The 25,265-nt window shown below is 41.5% G+C and overlaps 1 protein-coding gene across 1 annotated transcript in view; it reads right to left on the bottom strand.

Annotated features, from left to right (window-relative positions):
• The window catches only part of phip (PHIP subunit of CUL4-Ring ligase complex), a 47,281-nt gene extending 24,441 nt beyond the window's left edge, over window positions 1–22,840 (bottom strand). The window contains exons 1-19 of the mRNA XM_030047055.1: window positions 22,554–22,840; window positions 22,383–22,441; window positions 22,268–22,297; window positions 22,057–22,116; window positions 18,377–18,527; window positions 17,750–17,848; window positions 17,250–17,410; window positions 13,177–13,398; window positions 11,551–11,651; window positions 10,730–10,800; window positions 9,766–9,866; window positions 9,329–9,369; window positions 8,722–8,820; window positions 7,276–7,432; window positions 6,196–6,330; window positions 3,260–3,388; window positions 2,789–3,014; window positions 1,632–1,781; window positions 58–241 (exon numbers count right to left, since the gene is read on the bottom strand). Of these exons, the coding sequence (XP_029902915.1) occupies window positions 58–241; window positions 1,632–1,781; window positions 2,789–3,014; window positions 3,260–3,388; window positions 6,196–6,330; window positions 7,276–7,432; window positions 8,722–8,820; window positions 9,329–9,369; window positions 9,766–9,866; window positions 10,730–10,800; window positions 11,551–11,651; window positions 13,177–13,398; window positions 17,250–17,410; window positions 17,750–17,848; window positions 18,377–18,527; window positions 22,057–22,116; window positions 22,268–22,297; window positions 22,383–22,441; window positions 22,554–22,593 (2,216 nt within the window). The 5' untranslated portion in view covers window positions 22,594–22,840. The remainder of the gene's footprint in view (window positions 1–57; window positions 242–1,631; window positions 1,782–2,788; window positions 3,015–3,259; window positions 3,389–6,195; window positions 6,331–7,275; window positions 7,433–8,721; window positions 8,821–9,328; window positions 9,370–9,765; window positions 9,867–10,729; window positions 10,801–11,550; window positions 11,652–13,176; window positions 13,399–17,249; window positions 17,411–17,749; window positions 17,849–18,376; window positions 18,528–22,056; window positions 22,117–22,267; window positions 22,298–22,382; window positions 22,442–22,553) is intronic.
• Window positions 22,841–25,265: the final 2,425 nt, after the last annotated feature.

The raw sequence follows: 25,265 nt of genomic DNA on the forward strand, positions 1-25,265 counted from the left end.
AAGTTCTCTTCTCTAAAAGTCAAGTTTTGTGAGTGTAAGCTTAGGAGGGTGTGTTACCTGACAGTGGCATCCTCCAGCTCGGGGACCAGCACCCTGCGACTCCAGGCTACCAGATCCCTCTCTGTGGCCATCTGGCTGCGCGGGGCGTTGCTGTGCATCTGGCGGACACCCTCGATCTGCCCGCTGCGCCGCAGACCCACATTGGGTGGAGAGTGCACCTCTGTGGGTGAACCCACTGATCCTGGGGAAAACAGAGTGCTCGGTCTGAGTCATTTTGTCAATACCCTTAAAGGCATACACAAAGTTTTTGGGAGACTTCCCATTGGTCAGCTGTAGTGAGAGACTCTTCAGCATACACTTACGGGCCTCCTCAGACTTGGTGTTTTCTATCCACATATATCCAGACTGTCTAGATTTAGTTGAGACGGGTTCTAGTTTATGCTAAAATGCATCTTGCTTGACCACTTGTGTCAGGACACCACATTCCTGCTCTATATGCAAATACTTATGAAAAATAAAAATAAAAGACAGCTTCCACCACAGACCATGTTTTGCACTCTTAATTTAGTTCAAGGACTTTTTTTTTTTCTTCAATTTTTTTCAATTTTTGAGGCATTGCAGAGAGGAATATGTACTTAAAAGAATACTTCAACTTTATGGCCAACATACCCATTTTCAGACTTCCCCAGACTGAGACAAGAGGTTCAATACTATTTTCACCTCTGTATGTCCCGTGGTTAAGTTCCAATGGGTAGCATTTTGTGTTAGTTTAGCATAAAGAGTGGAAGTCTATTGGCATCATTGGCCTAGCTCTGTCAAAGTGAAAAAATAAACCTTACAGCAACTCCTTAACGCAAGTCTTTCAGTCACAACGTATCATGTGTATTTGAAATACATGTCTTGGAATTTAATGGAATTTAATTTAATGTCCATTAATGGCATTCATGTCATTAGATCAGCCAGGACAGATGTTAAAGCCTGAACAGCCCCTCTGATTGATTGATTGATGGATTAATATGGTTAGATTAGATTCGTTTAGAGATAGTCAGCTGGAAAGATAGGAAGTGAGGAAAACCAAGTCACAGCTAGTAGAGTATTTTACGAAATCTTAAATATCCGTTTTTACACTAAATGTGATTAAAAAAAAAAAAAAAAAAAAAAAAAAAAACACTGCACTGAATTAGCAACACTGCAAGCAACATGATAAAAATACACAAGGTCAGAGTACTTTGAATAGTGCTGCTTTTGTGGCATATAAAAAACTAAATGTATAAATGTACTGTGACCCACACTCTACAATTAATAATATTGACCAGAATTGGGTCAAAATAGTATCTGCTAATATCTCACAGAGTTTCCTTGAACCTGCGTCCAGGTTTCCATGTGAGTGGAGCTTACCATGCACAAACCATGTATCCAAAGTTTGGGGAACCACTGTGTCTGTAAATCAATTTTATGTACTTTTCTGGGGCTGACAATTCACCTAACCTGACACTATCTGAGCTGTCCTGATGGAGTGAACTATAACCCACTTGGTCCAGGCAGAGTAAAACAAATACTAACAGTTACTTGCATCATATTTGACCCAGATTTGACAGCAAGATGGTGAGTTCACTGTGCCGTGTATCTACCTCTGCTGGCCCGGGTGTTTGCAGCAACAGATGCAGGAGTGGGGTCATGGGTACCCAGCCTCTGGTCCTGTTCCTGCTGGAGCCGCTGAATCATGGTGTCCAAAGGACTGGGGCCGTCCACCGCCTGCTCACTCACCACTTGATTCAGACCTAAGGGAGAGACAGAAAAGAAAGAATTTCCATCCATGCATCTATACATCAAGCACTACACTTCAAGAAGACCACCACTGTTTTCTCTTTACATAGCCAATAACTGGACACACATATTTCTTAATTTATATTCACTACATACATTATCAGAAGAGGGCAGGTGAAAACCTTAAGTTAGCAAATCACAATGCTCTACTGTCACCTTGAAAGAAGAAAAAAAAAAATGAAACACATTTTTCCCCAAATCCTACACAGTCTCATCAGTACCCAGAATGTATTTTAGAGGCTGACAGAGGGACAAGGTTAGGCTACCACCTATCTCTGTACTGGGAGGCAGCATTAAGGGCCAAAGCCTCTCAGAGAGTTTGATGAATCCTTTTGTCTGGCAAGAGATCCCTCTACCTTCTCCCAAGAGCCTCCCTCACCCACCTTTAGGCTCTGCACTTATAATGCATTTCATTAACTTAATATTTCTGTCCACATTTTAAAATGCCATATAAAGACTACTGTTAATTCCAAAAGCCACTGGAAATTCAGGAAAAGCCAGGCCTTTCTATTAAACAAATTTGTGACTACAGAGTGCAGACTTCACTGTTAGAATACTCATTCTTGTTAAGTAATAGGACATGAGAGCAGTATCACTGGTGCCTTTGATCAGCTGGCAGATGGGCTATAATTGGACAGAAGACAGCAGTGTCATCTCCAGGCAAAGATTTATTCCAAAGCATGCAAGATAGTTTGGTTGCTCCCTGAATTTTCTATAGGAATAAGAAACCATGGCAACCATGCACCACTGGAATCAGGTTTTTCATCTGCACAATTGACTTTAATTTAAGGGTCAGTAGTTTTTTTTAATTTTTACAAATTTGAACGTGCGCCTCACAGTACTGCACAAGTGCACTGCAGATGCCCCCACATAGCAAGTAAGGAGCTGCTGTCACTTCATCTTTGGGCCCTCCTACAGTTCATAAGGGGCAGCTCTGAGAACCTGAGTCATGTCTCTGTACCTGAGGAGGTGACTCCCATCTGTGGGATCAGCTGCTCGTCCCTGAAGCTCTCCCTGCCAGGCACCAGCCGCTGGTATCTGGGGGGGTGGGGGTTCCCATCCACATCCACCAGGAAGGGAGGAGGCATGAGATGTGGCGCCTGCTGAGTCTGCTCGTCCAACACGTAATTGTTAGCATCCCGGATCAGTGGCCGGTAGTCAGTATGGAAGAACATCTGGTCTGCTATCTGAAGGAGGGAGGCACAAGCACAGGTGAGACAGAGGGCAAGGGAGATAGAAAGAGTAGCGATGGTATGCTCAGCACTGCAGCTGAACCCATATCACTGCATGAACTTGCAATCATATGGGTTCAGCTGGTATTTGTTCTTATAGACTGTTGAGGATTTCTGTAAAAAAATTCTGGGTTTGAGGGTATGCAAAACATAATTCTGTTCAATGTGACACAATTGTAAATCTGTGTGGAGCCTTTTACCTTGTCATACTTGCTGCTGGAGCCAAAGCCGAAGATAAGCAGGTGTCCGTGGGAGTCAGTGGCTGCAAAATGTTGCCCATCTGGACTACACTTGCAGTCAAACACTGCCCCATGGCCTTGGCCCTCAATCTAACCAGAGGGAAAAATGGGAGAATGAGATATGAATTTTAAGAAAAAAAAAAAAAAATCAATAATGGCCTACACACTAAATGTTAGCATTACACTGACATGATGATTTCCAGGAAACCACTGCAGTGGTGTATGACATGGGTAGGAACAATGCAAACTGTCCATTAAACAATGTAAAAAGCACTATTCCAATAGCAACAACAATGGTACTTAAAAGTAATAATCCACAGCCTTTTCATCTAAATAAATGTCCATCTTGCGACTCTCTGTTGTCAACTGATATAACATGATTTATCAACCTATAGCCAATTCTTGAAAGCTTTCACAATGATGTTTTAAGCACAGGTGGCTCGGTCCAGGACAAATTCTTGGGCGCACACTCAGCAGAGACATATTTTACATTTCCAGCGGCAGCAACAGCAATTTGGTTGTAACCATTAGAGGAAGAAGTGGACAGCATGAGCAGTGATAACCACCACTGTAGAACACATAAAGAAAAGGGCCGCAGTGGAAACATGACTTTATTCTGTTACCCTTGTCAAACAAGCTGAAATGTAATCTCGCTTTTACTGTCAAATAAGCTTAAGGAAAAAAAATAAATGAATAAAAAGAGTCCCAGCTACAGAAACCTTAATTCCTACAACAGAAAACAGAGGAAACGGCCATTAAAGCAGGTCTGGATGATATATTGGATTTTATATAGATAGCATGATATGAGACTACATATCAACTGGTATTTTGGATATTGTAATATGATGAAATTATGTAAGTGTTGTCTTTTTCTGGCTTTACAGTAACAGGATGCATTTTTCCAAACTTATCAGACTCTTCGAGCTACTTTATTTGCCTCTATCTGCTTGGTCATCATAGCCACGTAACTAATAGCTACAATAAATGTATTTTGTGTAAATATCTCACGAAAGCACCAACAATATCATCACAATATCGATATCATGGCATCTGGTGAGTGACACTGTGAGCTTTGATTTTGGCCATAATGTCCAGCCCTACATCACAGTGGCAGCCACACTACTTGATTAAAAAGTGATGTCTGGAAACTGCAGGGAAGATTAACCACAGAAATAATCACTTAGCACTGATGATGTTGCCAACATATTTAAAAAGACCAAGAATGTCAAAGATCGGGGCGCCCCAGTAGCTCACTGGACAACAGTGTGTTCCTTATGTTAAGGCTGATTCCTAATTGCAGCATCCTGTGTTCAAATTCAACCTCAGGCCCTTTGCTGCATGTCATCCCCTCTTTCTCCCCTGCCTTTCCTGTCTCTCTGTCTACTGTGACTGTCAAATAAAGCAGAAATGCGGAAAAAAAAAAAAAAAAAAAAGCTTAAAAAAAGAATGTCACAGATGAACACTTAGAATGCTTATTTGACACAGTGGTTCAGTGGTTTACCAGTGTTGTGCAGAGGTGTTACGGTGCACTTTTTATTTGCTTCTTTCAAAAATTAGTGTCAAACGAGTGTATCGCATTAATCATTAATATTCATCTTAGTAACCTATTGATCCCAGCTTTCCTGCGGAGAAAAGGTTGAGGAAACACTGCAATTGCTTATTTGATAAATCACTGCTTGTGGCAATAAGCTTGGAAACAAATCACAAAGATGCTGATCTGGATCCAATAGTCCGACAAAAATAATGACAAGGCCCTGGTTTGTGCATTTACATCCTGTCGTGCAAAAGTGGAGACGGTTACCCCTGTACAGTTTTACCATTTTCCAGCCATGCCAGGAGGTGTCAAACTCAAATCCGGACTTTTTACTGAGCTCACAAACAGTGTGTTATTAATCAACACCAAGAACTGGCTGCTGAGTTGCTGACTGAGTGACTCACTTGTTCTGAGACCATTAATGCTGTCCCTGGTTACCATAGAGACAAAAATCAGGAAGTAGAAACAATGACCACGCTGAATGGCACACTAGGTCACTATGTACAGTGGCATATGCCGCTTGAAACCGGATGTTGTGATTTCAGTCTATGCTGGCCTCCCATGCTCAGGCCTGTAATCACATTAACTTACAAAATCATAAAAATAACAGATAATATCAGAAAGGAGAGAAAAGTGTGATGCTGAAGAGAGAGAGAGTGAGAGTGCAGAAGGAGAGGGTGGAAGGGAACAGCAAATTTGTACATGAGAGACAGAAAGCGAGAAAAAGAGAAACAGCAAGAAAGGAAAGGGCAAGCATGTGTGAGAAAACAAGAGGGCCAAAGAGAAAGGCAGTGTTCACATTGCAGACTTTTACACAGCTGCTCACATATGATGATTTTTTTAGATGACTTCATATCTCGTCCGGCATATAGCCAATATTTAATACCAATATGAACTGACGGTGATGCCGAGGGGACGAGCGTGCACGGAGTAAAAATAACAAAACACGCCGCATCTGTTTGCACCTACGCTTCTCCTGTTTCCTCGGAAGGGAGTCTAATTTTGAGCATTCACCTCTCGTAGAATAGCAGCAAACACAATTCGGCTACACTTTGTGCCTCTGAGTTTTGCCTGAATTGAGGTCTCCCCAAATACCAATCAACTTTGCTGTTGTGTTTTCTTTCCACTGATAGATCTCTCACTAACCCTGACCCCAAGCCTCCGTGCAACTACCTGCCTTGCCACACTGTTGTTGGTGCCAAAATTGTTTCATGAGCATGACGCAAGATTTACAGTTCTTGTCAAATTCCTAGTGTTAAAATACAATTCACATGCAGGTCACAATTATTAGTGGAAGTGGGAGAGAGAGAGCATGAGTGAAAGGCACAGAGAGAATGAGACACAGGCTGCTCAAGAGTCTCACCATGTTGAAATAGGAGCGGATCTTGACTCCTCTGGCCAGGTCCCACACAATACAATTTCCATCATGTCCCGCTGAGAAAAGGATTCTGGGATCAAAGGGGTGTGGCTCCAGAACAAACACCTCATCCTCGTGACCCTGTCATGAAACAGCAAACAAATATGTCAGCCTGTCATTTTGCCAACACACACAGCCCTCTGTAGGGACGCACCAGTACCACTTTGTTTATGCCAATACTAATGATATGAGGCTGTAAGTATCCTCCAATAGTGAGTCAGAGTCGATCCAATCGATTGGTTTCACTGAACAGAGTGAGCTTGCATCATTAGTATGGGCTCGCTGGACAAAATAATTGATATAAGATCATTTTCCCTACCATCTGAAAACTACAGGCTTTTGTCTGCCAAATATTAAGAAAATCAAGATACTGTGTTTTAATTTCTGACATGTCCTTCTTAGATTTTGGTGTTACATATTAGTCTTGGGTACAATCTCTGACACCTGCACCCGATTCAAGTCCAATATCGGCACTGGTATTGATACCAGTATTGCTGCATCGCTATCTCTCCATATTTGACTTCAGCACTGTAGCAACAACAAGAGAAACGTCTGAATTGAGAAATTCTCAGAATGTAACAAAGGCAGATTAAAAATCCATGCATTCTTTTGAATAAACACAATAATCCAGGGTGGCACTCAACACTTGCAAACAATGATTTGCTGGTTTGAGAAAATACCAAGAGTTTAGCATCACCCACCTTATCTAAAGTTCACTTTAGCACTTAACAACTGGATTAAAGTTAGAAATAGGACTCAGGGCAGGTGAGGTGTGAGGAAAATGTTGTAGGATTGGCAGAGGAATGGAGGAAAAACAAAAAAAAATTGAAAATGGCCATATCAGAGCTCTGGAGGAGAAGCAGAAATAACTATTCCAACATTTCAGTTTCTGTCTGACACAAAAAAACTTAATGTGTAATTACTGATATTAGTCACAACAGCGTTAGACACATAAACTGTACATTAACACGTGTCTGTGTTTTTATAAACTGTGTGCACGTGTGCAAGTGTGGGACCTCTACATACCATGAGAACGTGGACAAGGTTTCCGGTGGTGGAATTCCACACCTTCAGCGTGAGGTTGTTGGCTGCCGTGATAACAGTGCTGTCATGGCGATCCCACGCTACCATAGTAACCTTCAGCTTAGTCACCTTGTCTTCCAGCGGAGGAGGGTTGTACTTCCTGAAAGACAGGCAAACGTGATGTCACTGACCCATTTAGAAGCTGAACTCGTGAACAGAAGTGAAATACTGACACACTGATATACTGTACAGTTTGGTATAGGTCAGTTCAGTTTAGAGTAAAATAAAAACAATTATACACAATAAATTAGGGAGACATTATAAAATTAATTCTGGTTCTCAGTTCTGACTGGCTGAGTTACTATTAAAGCTTTAGGAAAACATATGAGTGTATTAAAATATCCACTCACATCAGTACAAGAACTATATTGCTAGGAAAAAGCATAACACTCCATTTTTATTACAGTATAATTATTATATTTATTACTTTTCAGCTCTAAGGCTGAATACTATAACAGCATTACGCCTCACAGCGCTGTACTTTTCAGTGACTTACAAGTGTTGTTTAACATTACTTTTTCTAATTCTGAGCACTGAGCATTTTTGTGAAAAATTCTGTACTAAAGCCTGTCAAAGTGTGTATGAGCATGTATGAAATAACTTGCCCACGCACAAACAATTTAATTTACTTTTGTATGGCTGTTTGTTTTGCATTTGCATTGCTGAGATTTACAGAGATAAAGCTCAACTGAAAATGCTAAAAGAGAAAAAAAAAATCTTAGAAGTAGATTACACTTGCTCCATCTGGTAAAAGGACACCTGATATTATTTATGACATGGCAAATAGTTACAGTATGTTCAGGGGGATAAATTGCTAATACATATTATTAAATACATCCTGATTCTTAACTACTGATTCAAGAAATGGGGCAAACAACTGATCGCCTGTCCTGTCTGTAAATTCAATTTTAACTTAGAACAAAGAGTGCATTGTTTTGGTTTGGTTTTTTTTACACCATAAATGGGCATATACATACAACCTTGGAAAGGCCAAGAAACCAAAGAAGGGTTTTTATAGTGTTCCTCCACATTTTCCATTTAAAGGACCGTTGGTTTTTCCAGTCCTTCGTTTCTTGACTGCATATTTTTTGAATCAGCGTTCACTGTGATGATGTATGCTGGTTGTGGCTGGGAACTATGACTATCACCTCCAACATATCCCTCTACAGCTGCAAATGACTCTTCACAGCTGCTGTTACATGTGGCAAAGCGCTTAATGTACACTCATTTGTGCAATTCCACGACATTTCAAGATTTGGGAATTGCCCAGTTTGTTTCCCTTGCTTTCCCATACTTCCCAGGCCTTTGTGGGAAAACTGTTGTGTTAGTGGCGCAACCAAAGACAAAAAGCTGTGTTAGCTCAGTTCAGACAAGTGTGTGCGGACATACCCGGGTAATTTGGTCTGCATGTCCAGCAGAATGCTCCTCCAGCCCTGAGGCTGCAGCTGCCAGATTCGTGCTGTACCATCCCTGCTGCCGCTCACAAACCTGCAATGCACACACAAAGACAGATTTGAGTACACCGATTCATACAGTGGTTACACTATGAATATTACACATGGTTCTGATATATCGGGCCTGCGGTACAATGGCTGCCTCCCCTCCAAGTCCTCCTCCATCTCTCCCGCCCTCCCCTTTGCATAAACAGTCTACCTCCCTCACTGCTGAGATTACAGCAACCTTGGGGAATTACAGCTGAGCTTGTTTTTCTGCAAACTCCACATATGCACACACAATTTAACACTCAGCGACTGCGTGATGTGCGCAAGAGTATCTGTGTGTGTGTGTGTGTGTGTGTGTGTGTGTGTGTGTTAAAGCAGGTGTGAGAGTGAGTAAAGGTAGCATTTCTGCTGACAGCATCAAGTCACATTACAACACCCTGAGGTTCCATATAAAACAAACAGCAGTGCACACACAAGTAACATACACACACACACACACACACACACACACACACACACACACACACACTCAATACACAGTGAACACCACTCACCTGTCACTGCAGTTTGAAAACTGGATGCTGTCGACTTTATCCTGGGAGAGAGAAAGTTGAGGTAAACAATCACATCACAGTAAAGTCCATTTTCTTCAGTATCCACAGCATTTAATGTGTAGACCATTTAGCCCTTGCAAAAGCAGTTATTTTTGTCAGTGTGTCAACAATGTATTTCATATTTTCAGCAGGAATTTGCAGCCTGATGTCAAAATGTACTTAAAAAAAAAAAAAAAAAAATCAGTGGAAAAAACATGCAGTGTATTAAACATATGGCAAAGCAGCGAACCGGACAAAGATAGATAGACAGGTGAATAAATTGCCAAACAAATAAAATTAAGTCAAAAGAGCGTACTTTTACAATTTTGCTGCATTCGATTTTGTTACTAGACTAGACGTGTGTGTGTGTGTGTGTGTGTGTGTGTATGTTGACTCACTGTATGGGACTCGAGCTCCGAGATCTTCTCTGGTTGGCCTGATCCAAAGTAGTACACCCTGATGATGTGATCTGTGCTGCCTGTGGCCAGAAACATACCACCTGGACACACACACACACACACACACACACACACAGGATAAGCATAAGGCAGGGGTGGCTAAGACACATGGTGCTGACTTGTTAACATGTTATTTGGCTTAAACCTTATCTTGCTTCAAACAATCACCATCCCTTTTCTCCATCCCTTTCTTTTTTTTCTCGCCACTCCCATCTGGGTCAGAAGAATATTGCAGAAAATCAACAACATCAACGTCTACGGCACTGACCCCTCCCCATATTACTACTAGTCGGCTGTATCTTAGCAGGTCTCGGATTGTTTGTAAGTCTTTCTGGATTAGGATGCAAAATAATGTTAATGAACATTATTGTTAATGAAAAATAAAATGCAGCCTAATCATCTCATGTGGATAAGAATACCCCCCGTCCCCACACACACACACACACACACACACACACACACACACACACGCACACACACACACACATTTTCAGAAGTTTATAAAAAAAAAAAATCATGTTAAAATGTTAATTTGTGGTGTCAGCTGTCAGGAAATCAGACATTTGGCTCAAGAGTGCAAAACTCTGTGCAAAGAAAACCTCATTACGAGTTACAAGGTCAATGAAGTTCCAGAGGGAAAGCTCACAGAGGAAAAGTTTGTCATTCCAGATTTACTGGAGACAAACCAAGAACCTCGGCTGTGCGGCGGCCTGCTGTGCTAACTCTTGACAAATATAGGCTATTTCTTCACATTTTCACTTCTGTGTTTCCTCTTTGAAATTTGCCAGGAAGCACGTTGCCTGTTAAACACTAGATGCAATGAGTTTGTTGGTGATCTTGTGTGTGTGTGTGTGTGTGTGTGTGTGTGTGTGTGTGTGTGTGTGTAATATCACAAAGGGTTTACCTGCACTGAAGGAGGAGCAGATCATCTGGACACCTGGTCTGGAGCGCTCTGTGAACTTACTGGGCCTCTGACTGAACACACACACACACACACACACACACACACATTTACAAATAAACACACTGGACTATCATTCACACCTGCCTATAAAAGTGTGTATATATGTGTACATAATAGAATAAACTGCAGAGGTAGCTGTATTGTTTGTTGAATTCTGCTCCATTTGCACCTCATATCAACTTGTACTTGTTTCTAGATAAGGCATACACACATTTAAAAAAAAAAAAAAAAAAACAGTGCAAACCCAACTGAGAAGCACAGAAGACCAACAGCAATACAACAGGAAACAGGAGATAACCTGAAACTCACTGTGGCCATGCTGAAGCAAATAATAAACAGAGATATTTGAGGAATATTAGCTTTGGTTCTACTTCCTCAAAATCACCTTATTTTACTCTTCTAGGTTCTACTTAACACAATGGGTACAGGTGTTAATGTGAATTAACACCATTGAGATTCTGACGGATATGAAAAATGATACAAAATATAAAGGACATGGATAAAATATATGTCCCATATAAATAAAATATATGTCCCATATAAAAGGGGATTAGAAACTGTTTAATAATAGAGTAGCTATTCAGTCTGCACTTTGTATTGCCTCTTCTGTATTTTGTTGAACTGTTTTAAATATTGTATGTAAATGAAATGTCAATGATTCTGATCAGGATACAACCTGAAAGAAATGACACATATTCCAAAAGGTGAAACGGCTTTCAATGCAGGTGACACTTATTTGTTTGTGAGAGTATGTTTCTCACCCAAACTTGAGCGTCCGTGCGTCCCACTGCCAGAAGCAGATGGTGCCGTCCGCTCCGGTGGAGGACAGGTAGCGCTTGGAGCCGCTACAAAGAGGGGAAAACTGCAAACACAGCCAATCACAGGTGAGAGGTGAGTGTAACGGCCAATGAAGTGATGTCCCAAAAAAAAAAAAAAAAAACTGACCCACAAAGGTACATCAGCTTGAAGAACATTTATAATTCAGAATTCACTGTGAAGCATAAAATGACCAAGCAATAATGAGAGATTGGTGCACAAGCCACTGAAGTTAACTAACTAACTAAAATAAACATTTATGTGCATCATTGTATCAATAAACATAGAAATACATAAAATCCAAATTCTTACAAACAGCTTACAAACAATCTCAAACAGTTAACAAAGAAGCCTTTTTAAGTATGTAATATAATGTTCAACAGTATCAGTGCTGAGACATCAACTTGATCATACAAATTTCTCACTGTTTTATTTACAACACACACACACACAGGCACAATATGGTTTAGACAGATATACTGGTGTGCCAACATATGAAGCCAGTATGGTGTTTTATCTAAATACAGCCAGTCATATTATCATCTGGGTTCCTCCCTCTCCATTTTTACAAAACATGTAAAACCTGAGCTGCAACAGCTGATTCACTCTCTCACCACTGCGTAGTTTGTGTGTCTCATGGTCTAAGTGCAGCTGCAGAGGCTTTTCCATTCAACCAAGAAGAAAAACCTGAATATTTACAATTTCTTGGCATCAGCATGGTCAAAATATTGAATACTGACACAAAAGATTATTTATCTGGCAAATATAACCTAACAAAAGACACTTGAGCTATCCAGCTCCCTGCCATAATCACCATGATATATTAAACATAATCACTTATGTTAATGAGGTCATTAAATAAGCTAATTAAGGCATTAATTAGCAAATATTTTATATGTCAGTGCACTACTGCGTCCTCAACCATTAAGGAGCTACAGTAGTTTTAAGAAAGTCTGTTTTTACTCATTTATATGCAAATTTATGGAGCAAGGTGCTCCAAAATCTAATCAGGTCATCTACTAGGAGGGAACCTGTGGTGTGTGTATTACGCTTTGCGCTGTTCTTGAGTTGTTGTGTTCCCTAAAATGTGCCAGAGAGGCAGAAACACAGTGGGACAGACGTCACTGTGACAAAATAATGTCCCAAAGACCATGTAAACATGATGGTCGATCGGGCTGAACAATGTGGGGGGAAAAAATGAAATAAAGAAATCATATTGCAATTACTATGACAGTTACTATGACTGCAAAAGTGATTCACAGCTTCAGTTAAAATTATTTTGTTTTGATAAAAAGAAGCCTTTTAAAATAATGATGATGTGATTTTTGCTGTTGTCTGAACCAAACAAACATGTTTTCTTACATATGGAGAATACAATTTGTAGGTTGGGGCATCTCTGTAACAGCACAATACATCATTTAGAGTGACATTTTGTCACATATTTTACCTTTATCAAAAAACTGGAGCACTTGCAAGTTGGATACTGTCCAAAAACCTCATATCAGTCAAAAATAAACAAACACACAAATATACCCGCACAGCAGGTACACACACCCGGACAGTGGCGTTACCTGCAGCGAGGTGATGGAGGCTGCGTGTCCCTCCAGGACAGCCAAGGGGGCGCAGGTTTGTAAGCACCACACTCTGATGGTCTTGTCACAGGAGCCGGCGGCGATCATGGTGTTCTCGTAGCTGACGGCCATGTCGGAGATCTCAGCAGCGTGGCCGCGCAGTGTGGCCAGCAAACGCCCGTCATCTGTGCCCCAGATCTTCACAAGGCAATCATCTGAGCCCTGGCAAAGACAGAAAGCAAATACAGCCAACATGGCAATCAGACAGGAGTAAAGAATACCATTTTATATAGCCTGAATAGTCTATTTGAGGGAAAAAAAAAAAAATATGAATAGTTTCTGATTTATCTCATTTTGTAGGTAGTGTGTCTGCTTCTAAGGTGCATTTCTAGTAAGACAAATTAAACACATCAAGTTCAAACACTGTTAAACTATATTTGTAGGCATTTCTGCTTTAGAATGACAGCAAAATGGAAAAGTAATACATGGAAAAAAAAAGTCTGATCACAAAAAAAGAAAAGAGCTCCATCAGGTGCAAAAATAGAGGTGATTAATCTACATTGTGAGATGTGACAACAAGTGACAATGAACGCGTCAAGGCAATAGACCGCCATCAGCGCAACGCCTTTCAGCGTGGCTTTAAAAGAAAATCGCAACCAACAGCGAGGAGAGCCGGCAGGCTCATTCACAAACTCTGCACTCAGAGACCTCAGGAGCAAGAAAACACAAGATTTACCGCTGAGAGAGAGGCTGGCCTGAGCGCGCTTCACTCCCCTCAAAATAAAGTATCACTGCACTGGAGAAGACAACGTAACCTCCAAAACTTCTGGAGAATCAGTATTATAAGATGCCTCATCTTCACAAAGCACTGTCTTTCCTTGCAAATGGAATTTGAGAGGGGATTAGCTCTTTCTAGCACATACTATCTAATATGGTAAGAATGACATGCTTCATGCTTATTAGCTTCAGTGATAAGCTTTCAATAATCAGTTTAATTATAACCTTTAATTGCATAGCACTTTTCAAAAATGGCTCAGTCAATGAGCACATAAGTGCATACATGAAAAAAAAAAAACAACAGAAAAGTAAAAACTAATGCAAGCAAAGCACAAAACATAAAAGCAAAACAAAATCAGCTTGTATGGGGCTGGGTCTGTGACTTAGTATGGTGTCAGACCCTGGACCTGTGTCTAAATTATTTTGGGGAAAAAAAAAAAAAAAACAAGTAACCACTGTCAACATGCTATAAAAATGATGAGTCGTAGCTGCTTCAACTTATTTCTAATGAGGAAATTTAAAGCATGAATGGAATTTTCCTGATCACAAGAAAGGTGTGCGAAGTGTAATGTATAAGAAATGAGATCGTACTGTCCTCACAATTTCAATTCAAATTTGCATTCACATTGGCAAGTAAATTTCACACTACTGGCTTTACGCTGGCGAACACAGCATCTGAAGTCCGATACGGTCAACGCTCCTCATGAATTCAGTCAGGCTCTCACTCAAACAGCGACAACTAACTGAGTCCTGCCTGAAACAACCACCGAAGTTGAGTCTAGTTATTATGCAAATGAGCACTGGCTGTGCGTGTACAGACAGAAACAGGACGTGACAAACAGGAGTGATGTAGGTGAAAATACAGCGATTCTTGTTACTCGTTCATATATGCAAATGTTCGAAGTCTTCTAAATGTGTGTGTGTGTGTGTGTGTGTGTGTGTGTGTGTGTGTGTGCTGACACAGAACATGAGAGACTCCAGGTAAAAACTTTGGCTGTTGAACCCCCAGATGCTAATATGTCAAGTTGAATCAGTTTAATGGAGTAAGCTGGGCTACAATTGCTATGTCTGGTTCAGAATGAGTAAGTTCTCAAATATTTGAAATTGCTACCTCTTTATTTGTCCGAGACAATTTATAAGTGTGTCTGTAGAGGAAATGTGAGGTAAACACAGGAGTCCGTATTTTTTGAATAAATCATCCCCAGTCACTCCATCACCAGTGAAATCGAGGGTCTGATATTCTGTTTGGACCAGTCAAAAGACCAGATGTTTCCTTCATTTTGACACAGCTATGGATGTGACAAGATGAGAAAAAACTGATCAACTGAGCACTGTACCGTGCTTGAAAAGTTCCAGAGACTTGACACAAAATTTCCTTTTCACTGCACAGGATGCTAGATTAGCCAGAGCCACAGAGCCACCCAATCTATACTAGCTCGTCTAATTTGTCCTTCCCTTGTCCCAGTCATGATAACAGACTTCTAGCCATTACTAAAGCTATATAACACTAATCAATATGGCCGTTTGCCAATCAATTGTTTAAGCAAATCTAAATATGCTAGCTCATTGATCATAAATGATCACTGTGCTTTGGCCACTTAATGTTTAGGCTGAATCACATAATCAATGATAAATAGAGAGGTAGGGAAAAAAGAGCATTTTACACACAATTTCTGCACAGTGAGAGGGGGCAGGTGTGTGTGATAAAGCGGTAGATGCCGCATTCTTCCTTATGATTCCACAACAATTAACAGTTGTCATTTGGTAATTCGAGCTTTTCAGATTTTTGTCAATCTGTCTGGCACTGCAGCAAAGACTCAGTAAAAAAAGAAAACTCTGTAAATGAACGGATCCAAAAATAAGTAAATATATAAATAAAAATGATCTTGTGATGAAAGGAGACAGCAAGAGAGAGAAAAAAAAATGAGGGGAGTGGGGAGTGGGGGGGTAAAAGGGAGAAGGAGAAAGTGAGGGAGACCAAGAATGAATTTTAATTCTGGCACTTAGCCAGCGCCTCAGAGGAAAGATTTTCTCCAGTTATGATGAGAAATAGCAAGAGGGAGAAAGAGAGCGAGAGAAAGGAGGGAGGGAGGGGCGGCACAGGACAGGGGGGAGCAAGGAGAGAGAGAAAGCAGCGAGAGTAAGAACGGGCAAAAGAAGAGATAACGGGAAGAGAGAGAGAGCGAGTCAATCTATCCCCCCTCCTTCTCAGCAGCCAGCCATTTTTAGAGGTTTAAGAAGTGAAAGCTGAAAATGGTGTATAGCAGCGTGCGGTCTTTGACTAAGGAATTCACACGTAACGACAGCAACATTAAACTATCATTATTCCAGTGTTAGATCAGTATTATAACACTTGACACATTCAGCACCTTTATTGCCCTATTAGCTAAAAGAAACCAAACACAGCCCATAGATAAAGGGCAACCAGGGGGCAAAGGTCGGCTTCTTCCCTCTTAGACTGTGGGACTTCCTTATTTCCCTTCTCTAAACCAGTCCCTGGATATTCAATTATGCATTTGTCCTCATGTTGTATGTATTTTGCTATGTCTGGCAGCCATTCAGCAAGGAAAATTGCCAACACCACTACAGAAAATAAGAAATTAGAAATCAATTTTTATTTATTTTTTTTGCATTATCCCCATAATAGCATATTCTGTAGAATTTGAGTTTTGTCAAAAAAAAAAAAAAAAAAAAAAAACGAACAGGTCTCATGCTACAAGTTGTGCCGGAGCTCAAAAAACAAACAAACCAACAAACAAAGCGCTAAGGTTGAACCAAAACAATAATTACCTCCTACACACCTACATCTTTTACAAAGTGCTGCAGAAAGCACTGGTGTTCGGTCATCTTGGTAAGCAAAAGACAGCTGAAAGCAATCAAGTACACGCAACCAAAGTGAAGGTGAGTCTTATCAAATGTAGAAAACGCTATCACGCAGAGACACTTTTACACCAGACCGCACACACACACTGAGACAGAGAGAGAGAGAGAGAGAGAGAGGCACTGTCTGCTCTCATGGGCATTTGAAGCCGTAAGAGGCATCACAGCCTCACTCCAACAGAGTCATAGTCTGCATAATAATAACAGAGGCCATCCAAAACACACCATGCAGGCATCGCATCATTTCAGGAGCATGTGAATATTTGGCTTCAACCAGCAGCCAAAGAAACACACCCAGACGTGCACACACATACACACACACCTATGCGTTTACATAATGTGCGGAAAATCGCACCAAACTTGAAGGCAAGGAACACGCGCGCAAATACAACGACAAAGACGGCGTTCGGCCTTACAGTGAAGATGCGCCGTCCTGTCCGGTCAAAGGTGACGCAGTAGACGGACGAAAGGTGTCCCAGAATCCTCTTGTGCATCTTCATGTGCTGGTAGACGGCGGTGGGCAGCAGCTGCCGCAGACGGTACGAGCCGTTCAGTCGACGCCCGTAGCTCGTCTCCACTGGATGGCAAGAAAAGACAAACACACACACGCACGGGTAAGGATGTCATGCAGACAGCAATCAAGCAAAGAAAACTCACTCTTTTAATGAAATATAAGATATGATCTGGGCCATAAGTGCATTCATCCCCTAAAAACTTCCACTGTGATGCTGAATCCCAAATAATCTGAATCAAAATCAATAACAACTAAACTGTAATGCCCCTGCCAAAAGAGACCTTTTCAAGCAACAATAATAGTACACTCTGACTGATACACTAACTACTTTCTGACAAAGGGGGTGTTTTCCCTGCACTCTTTGGCACAGTCATGCCAAGAAAGTAGAAGTGATTTTTATACCAATATTAGGTGGGCTCCCATAGATAATTGGAGGCTCTGGAGGTCGTCCACAGTGTAGAGCAGCCAGCGCTGAGCCCTTCCACACAACATGCTTGCAGCCTGGAGAAAGGCAAACACACACACACAGAGCACATAAATACAAACATGCACACACACTCCACAGACTGCTTTATGACTTAAGGTTGCATTTGCAGAAGTTTAACAGTGGATCCAACTGGGGATTTTTTGTCTAAACACACATGTAGAGAGAAAACCCCCCGACTTTTTCCATGACTGAAATGATGAATTTCCATGACCTAAACATAAAATGTTGTTTTCCTTGACCAGAACTGTAAACACACAGATTCAGACGTTATATTAAAGTTTATCACTGTGCTTTATCCTGCATGGAAGTGACCACAAATGAAAATAAAAAAATAACTAGTTAATGATTTAACCTGAGGCTGACAAAATACCACAATATTCATTGACTTGTCCCAAGAATTCATTTGCTGTAAGACAGACCTAAGATAGACTTTTCAAAATTCCAGACCACAATTTGTGGGAACCCTGGTGTATGCCGAGCTGTCCCACGTGCATGTGTGTGTGTGTGTGTGTGTGTGTGTGTGTGTGTGTGTATCCACTCACTCTTGTTGGTGCGGAGAAGATTCTGCCTCCCAGCCCCCAGCAGGCTGGTGAGTCCAGGCACGCTGGCAGGGACCTCCCTCTCCAGCAGCGGACAAACTCTGGAGCAAACCTGCAGCAGGTGGTCCGGACTGATGTGCCTGTGCAACTTCACCTGGACACACACATACACACACACACACAGACACAGACACACACACAGATTTAATTTAATTCCATTTAGGCCTGCAAACACACACAAAACATTGCACAGTGGGGCTGCAAGGTTACACAATTAGAGAGGGAAACTCTCCTGGAACTGGAAGACAGCTGTTTAAGCCCCTGAGGTGGCAAACGCTGAAGTGCCTTCGAGCAAGACGACAACCTCTGCCAGCTCTAAGGGTTTTGTGTCTGTTCTGAAGCTCACCCACAAAAAAGACATGTTCCCTACCCAGATTAATACAGTAACACGTTATTATGCCAAATGCTGGTAATTCTTTGGTTGTGTCTGGTCAGATGGTCCCCTCTACAAGACACACTGGAAAATTAACAAGGTCCTATTCTACTCTAGTCTAGTTTAGTCTAGTCTAGTCTATTCTATAAATCCACTGGCTGGCAAAATATCAATGGATAGATATTGGAGGGGATGGTTAATTCAAGGATGTTCAAGCAACTGTGGCCTGCAGGAAAAAAAAAAAAAAAAAAGGTTAGTTTCCTGCACTGAATTCATAATATTTCAAACTGTTATGTGCACAGGTTACAGTTCCATGCAAAGAGTAAACACAAAACAAGGTCAGTACCCCATCGCCTGCTCTTGTTTGGCTGTGCGCTCCAGAATTTAGAGAGCAAATGTGCCCTTTCAATAACTCATCTCTGGGAGTTTGAGATCTTTTTTTTGCCTCGACAGGAACAAATCATTTTACAAAAAATAATAATATGTGTAATAAAAGACAGCAGCCTTTTTTCCACACTCAAAAGAATAATTTTTGCTTCAATAGATGGGGAGATTTGTTGTCAAAATGAGACATCCATCATTTGGGGGAAAAAAAGAACAGAGTGAAAAAATACAGTGTTTTTAAAGGGCACAAGGTAACATAAGTTATCAGTTGGCAATATTATAACACTAACAAACCAAACAGTCAATATCTGAGAGGGTCTGATGGAGATCTTGTGGAGCTTTGTTTTTATAATGTTTTTTTTTTTTTAATGTCAAAATAGACAACGAGTTTTAAAAGCATACTCTTGTAATAGAATTAACTGGAGAGAGGGGGGAGTGGCATGCAACACAGATTGCAAAGCAGCATTGAACCCACGTTGCTGCAGCGATGTCTCTTATCCCACTGACACACCGGGACACCCCTGCATGGCCTAATTTTAACGACACACAAACTCCAGAAGCACCTGAATGACTAGAATACCAACGCACAGTTAGAGATGATAAATATGCAACATGCAGCACTGTATGCATTTCACTGCACAATCTTAAATTGAGATAAGAAATAACTGTCTTTGTTCCAGACACATCTGATTTAAATACCTCAATGGGGTCAAATGAGCCTGAAATGCAACTATCATTCCGCTCACATTTTATATGGACAGACACACACACACACACACGAGCAGCTCTGCTCTCCTTAATAGGAAAACACATTTTCTTCTTTCCTTTATCAGAACATCCAGCACTGACACTAACACTTATTCCCTCCCTCTCTCTCTCCCCCTCTCTCTCTCTCTTTCTCCCTACACACACACACACACACACACACAATTAATGATCCCTTAATTGCTTTCAACATCATCGCTGGTTCAGAGACGTGATCAGTTTTTCTAAGCACTTGCAGCGCCTACACATGTCAGCACAGAGGCAAACACCCACTTGCACAGCCCCCCTCTCAGGCACATGCAGAACCACGACAAACACACACACACACCCACACACACACACACACACACACACACACACACACACACACACACACACCAAAAGAATAACATGTAATAACAATCAGGTGCCTTTTGCTTTTGTAGGCTAATGGATATCACTCCCTCATCCCAACAACACCTGGCCCTCTCCATGACCTAGTCAGATATCTCCTACCTAATTATCTCCTTATATTCCATGCATGGTTCACAACTCTATAAATATTACAAGTTGAAAATGTCATCATAGTCAACGTTTAACCACTAATTCATTAAGTCTGCTATGCTGATATTCACTCATCATTCCAGGTTAAAAATTAATTAGAGATAATGAAATGTATTAATATTGGTTTCAAATGGTAAAATGATAATGGCCTGCTCGCACATATATGCTATAATGTGCTGTATTTCCTGCCCTATTTATTCTTACAGTGCAAATAAACAGACGCCCAATTAATCCGTCAAAATTAATAAGACGCAATTAATAATGCTAATTATGATCTTCCTAATGTAAAATCACAGTATCGTTCAAGTCAGCATTGCCATACCAAAAGGTTCCTCGGCTGACCAACCCCCTTCTACAACAGCCTGCGTGCAACTGCTGACTAACAAACACAACCGAGAGCCATCGTTCACTGCCTCTAAATGCCCTGACTTCTTTGGTCAAATGATTAAAAAGGCGAAGGATTAAAAAAAAATGGAGAGAAAGAAAAAAAAAACAGGAATTATCCACAATAGACAGGAGGCAGACTCAAAAGACTGGGGATGGGAGGAGGAGGAGGGACGGAGAGCGGAGTGAGCCAAGCAGGAAGGGGAAAAAAAAACAGGCAGGCAGAAAGACAGTGTCAATAATTTCTTAAACGTATAGATTTACATCCCGTCGACTCTCCACATCGTGCAACCTCACACTGAATGTTCACTTGCATGTAACTGCAAATGGTGGGGGAAATCCCAAAACGTGGTCTTGGTAAATTAAATAGGGCATATGCTAATATTTTTTTATATTAAATGTTAAAATAAAACTTACAAAAACAGCAAAGAATAGGAATGAACACTATCTCCGCCGACTTGCAATAAATAAATATTTAACCAATGATTAATTCTCTCCACGCCCCCATGCGTAAACGGCGCTCTCAGTTGAGCGCTGTTTGTTTACATGACAATTAGCACGCAAATTAATAAAGCGATTATAAGATATCACTTCTACATTACCTCGCATCTTCACATAAAGTGATCTCCCTCTTCTTCTCTATCCGTGCTGTGCCACACTCCCCCAAACAGCCCTCCAAATGATTACACCCCATCAGGCAGCAGCCTCTCCTCAAATGAAGCTGTATCTCCAGCTTTACTGGATATACTGTTTATATTCTCCTAAAAAAGTCGTGTTTTAACTCTTGCCCCCTATGTGTTTTCACCCCACGCACACAAATTATGGCTCTTGCAGGACAAGAGCGCCTCCATCTCTCCCTGGCTTGTGGCGCAGGGAGTCCCTCCTCCGGATCCTGGCGCTCCTACACCACAACACTCATGACGTACCAACATTTCACACACATTTTTACAACAACTATTAAAACCTTTTGGACATGCATGGCACCAAACTTGCACACCACGGCGCACAGGAGACGGGCACCGGACCCAGCGGTGCCCCAAACGGCCCCCGATCTGCAGCCAGCTCGCCCTGCAAAGTCCTATTCAGTTTTTTTCACCTGATTTAAAAATTGCGGGAAATTCAATTTTTATTTTGCTCTCTAAAAACTTTTTCCTCAGTTATAGAGCTCCCTTACCAAATTTTCGTACGTCCCGGGGTGTTCCTGCCCCGTCCAGTCCAGCCTTTTGGGCAGCAGCTGAGGTGGAGAAATAGTGTCGGCCGTGATCAGTCAGTTCATAAACGTATCGAGTGATGTTTTAAAACATTAAAACATACATCAGAGTAAAAGCAACATCACAAAGTACAGTGCAGAGAGAAGCATCTCTCTCCTACTGCTGACTGCTTACCTCCTTCTCCTCCACCTCCCTTATCAGGGTCTGAAAATAGGATAAAAATACAAAATTATATCCCAGGACAATTTCGGACATATTACAAATTATCCTAAAATACAAAAACACCAACCTCGGCTGCGTTTTGACACGGTCCAGCTTCTAGAAATCGGGCTATTAGGAAGTACAGTTCTGGTATGGTTGGAGGGGGAGAAGAGGACGGGAGCTGCGTTAGAAGAGGGCACCGAGGAAATTGGGGGATATTAAAACAACCATGACATATTTTCCGATCTCCTTTACTCACCAGAAGTCAATTGCGCGATGTGTGTACTGTCTGAAGCCATTTTGGTGTTGTTTAGCAGGGCAGCGCCAGAGCCTGTGTGGTGGGTCTAGGTGGCTGCCCTGTAGCTGTCACTGTTTATCCACCAGGAAGAGGCTTCCTCCATTCAGCTCCCCTCACAAAAAGTCCCGGCTGCGTATCGTGCTCCTCCGCGCAGCGACAACTAGTGCGGGCTATACGCTTCGCCCCCCAAAACACCGTCTAGGTCCCGCAAAGTACAAACCACCAAGCCGCCTCAAGGTGTAATATCCCCCGGCGTGAATTTTAGTTGCGCTCGGTTGGTTGTCGAGTGGTGTTTTTTTTAATCCCCTCCCCCTCAAAGGAAAAAGCGCAAGCCCTCTGCGCAAGAATACCAAGTGGTGTGTTTTACGCACGCCACTGGAGGAAGAGGGGAGGTAGAAATGGCAGCCTGCAAGGGGAAAGGAAACATTGCAGCAGAATGGCTGTTACGATGTAGCTATTGGCCTGAGATGCGTTTCACAAACAACTGCTTTGTCCTCATGTGCATTACATTTCGTTGCGCATCGGCACACGGCTGCAGCATTTCATATTTTCTCCACCGTCAGAAGCAGATGTAGAACATGGCTCCCGTGTTTGAGAGGGATTTACAAGCGATCTAAACCTTTTAACCAAGGTTACATCAAATTGTACCGTTTGAATGTTCTGTGTTGTCGCTGGCCTCGATTATTGTTAATATTCCATTGCTGCTGTGTAACAAGATGTCTAAGTAACACACCCACTCTCTCTGGGAGCCGTTTGGTGGGGAAGTCGTCCATTTCTCTTCCAAATACTGCCAGGCAGTAAAATGGGGGAAGGGTTGGAGAAGGGGACGCAGCTTAATGAATGAAACCTCGTGAGTTACAGGAATCTAATGGCAAGGATATATTTATGCAAGATAGATTATCTGGGAAATACATGACACCATGCTTCCTCTGTCACACCACAAAGAGCTGCAATTATAATAGGGCACGACCATGGTGTGAATTCTCTGAAGACACTTATGATTCTATAATAATGAAAATTTAATTTTACACGTGTATTAATCAAATAAGCTTAATAGAATAAATTAAGGTCTAAGGAGCTGGACACTGTAGGCTACATACAAACATACACAATGGGCCTCCTCTCTAAAGATTTACTACATTAATTGTTAGCCCTGTTTTTTTTCCCCCCCAGTCGAGTTTATCAGTGACAGAAGAAAAACAAGTTGCCAGTGTTATCTTTCCAAATTCTATTTGATCCCTGAATTCTGTTGTGAAAATGATCTTCCTTATAAGTTACATAACTTTTGTTTTGTAACAGGCAATGTGCCCAAGTTTACAATGAGACTAAAACCATAGGCCTAGGGGTAAAATTGTAGCTCAGACACCATGGATACGATATTCTGAAATGTGCACTTAACTCTGTGTTGGTCTGTATCATCTTTTTGTCCCATTTACTCTATGCAATAAAAAAATAAACCATTTTGCACAGATGTGGTGTACTCTACTCAAATAAACAACCTAATCTAAATCTGACTTGCTATTTCATATATGGAAACTCTTATATTAACATAATTGCACTCTGAAAAATAAATTCTACCCAGTAGTTTAAGATGGAGTGCATGCAGACAGGCCTACAGAGTGTACACCATTCCTTTATTTACAGTGTGCACCTAATCGTCCCAGTCACAAATGAAGGACAGGATCACAGGACCCTGCTGGCAGCAATCAGTTTGTGGGTGATAGGATGCTGTTACAACCATCCCTTAAATGGGTGACTTACTAATGGTCATTGATGGTTTATTTTGATTATGCAAGATATTGAAATTATGTAAGGTCTTAGTTGGCTGTGACTGGTCATTCTTCCATGTTGCACGAGGCAAGCAGAAGTGAGGCACACCTGCAGCATCATATGAGTGATTAGATTCTCTGCTCCTTGATAAACACTCAATCTAAAGGACTTATTTGATTAAATTTATGCGTAGGAATGAATAAAGTGTGAAAAGCACTTTTACATAAATTGGGTTTCATTGATTTCTTTGCAAAGTCCTGTATCCCAAGCATTTGTGAACACACATTTTCTTGAGATTTCTCTGCTTGGGTCCACTCTTTGTACACGGATCCTATCTGCTGCTGCTGCTGCTGTTGTGTGTGAGAACAGCATTTTTTTAGTTTTTGTTTAGCATTTCAATTTTGCATTGACCTGAGTAGTGTCAACTACAACTAATAACACTCTACCATACAGGTGGTTACGCTGGGATGAGAGCACCTGGCTACACCACCCAGTGTTTGATAGTTTTACCCTCAGGTCATGCAGAGCCAAATGAGTGTGATGGGCTCATGGAGGGTCAGGCTGAATTTGTCACTCATTTCCTTGGAATTGGGCTGGGGGTTTGATCAAAAGTAGAGCTTATAAGCACTGTTACTGACAAAATTATTGCTCAGAAATAGGCTTAAAAATAATTATGTGAAATGTAACTGATTCCATTAAGGAAGTTCTTGCTCAAGACCACCATGCCACACCAAAATACAGGCCTCCTAAGGCCTGGTTGGTCTGGAGGTGAGGCGAGGCTCAAATGTGTAGGCCTAAATCAAGATCTTTCATCCAAACCGCCCTGCATACTGACCCCTATGCTGGCTGACTTCACCACAAGGAGGCAACCTTACTCTCTACCACCCCTAAGGTGAGCAGAGT

Source organism: Myripristis murdjan, chromosome 24 (genome assembly GCF_902150065.1).
Source record: "Myripristis murdjan chromosome 24, fMyrMur1.1, whole genome shotgun sequence".
NCBI lineage: Eukaryota > Metazoa > Chordata > Actinopteri > Holocentriformes > Holocentridae > Myripristis > Myripristis murdjan.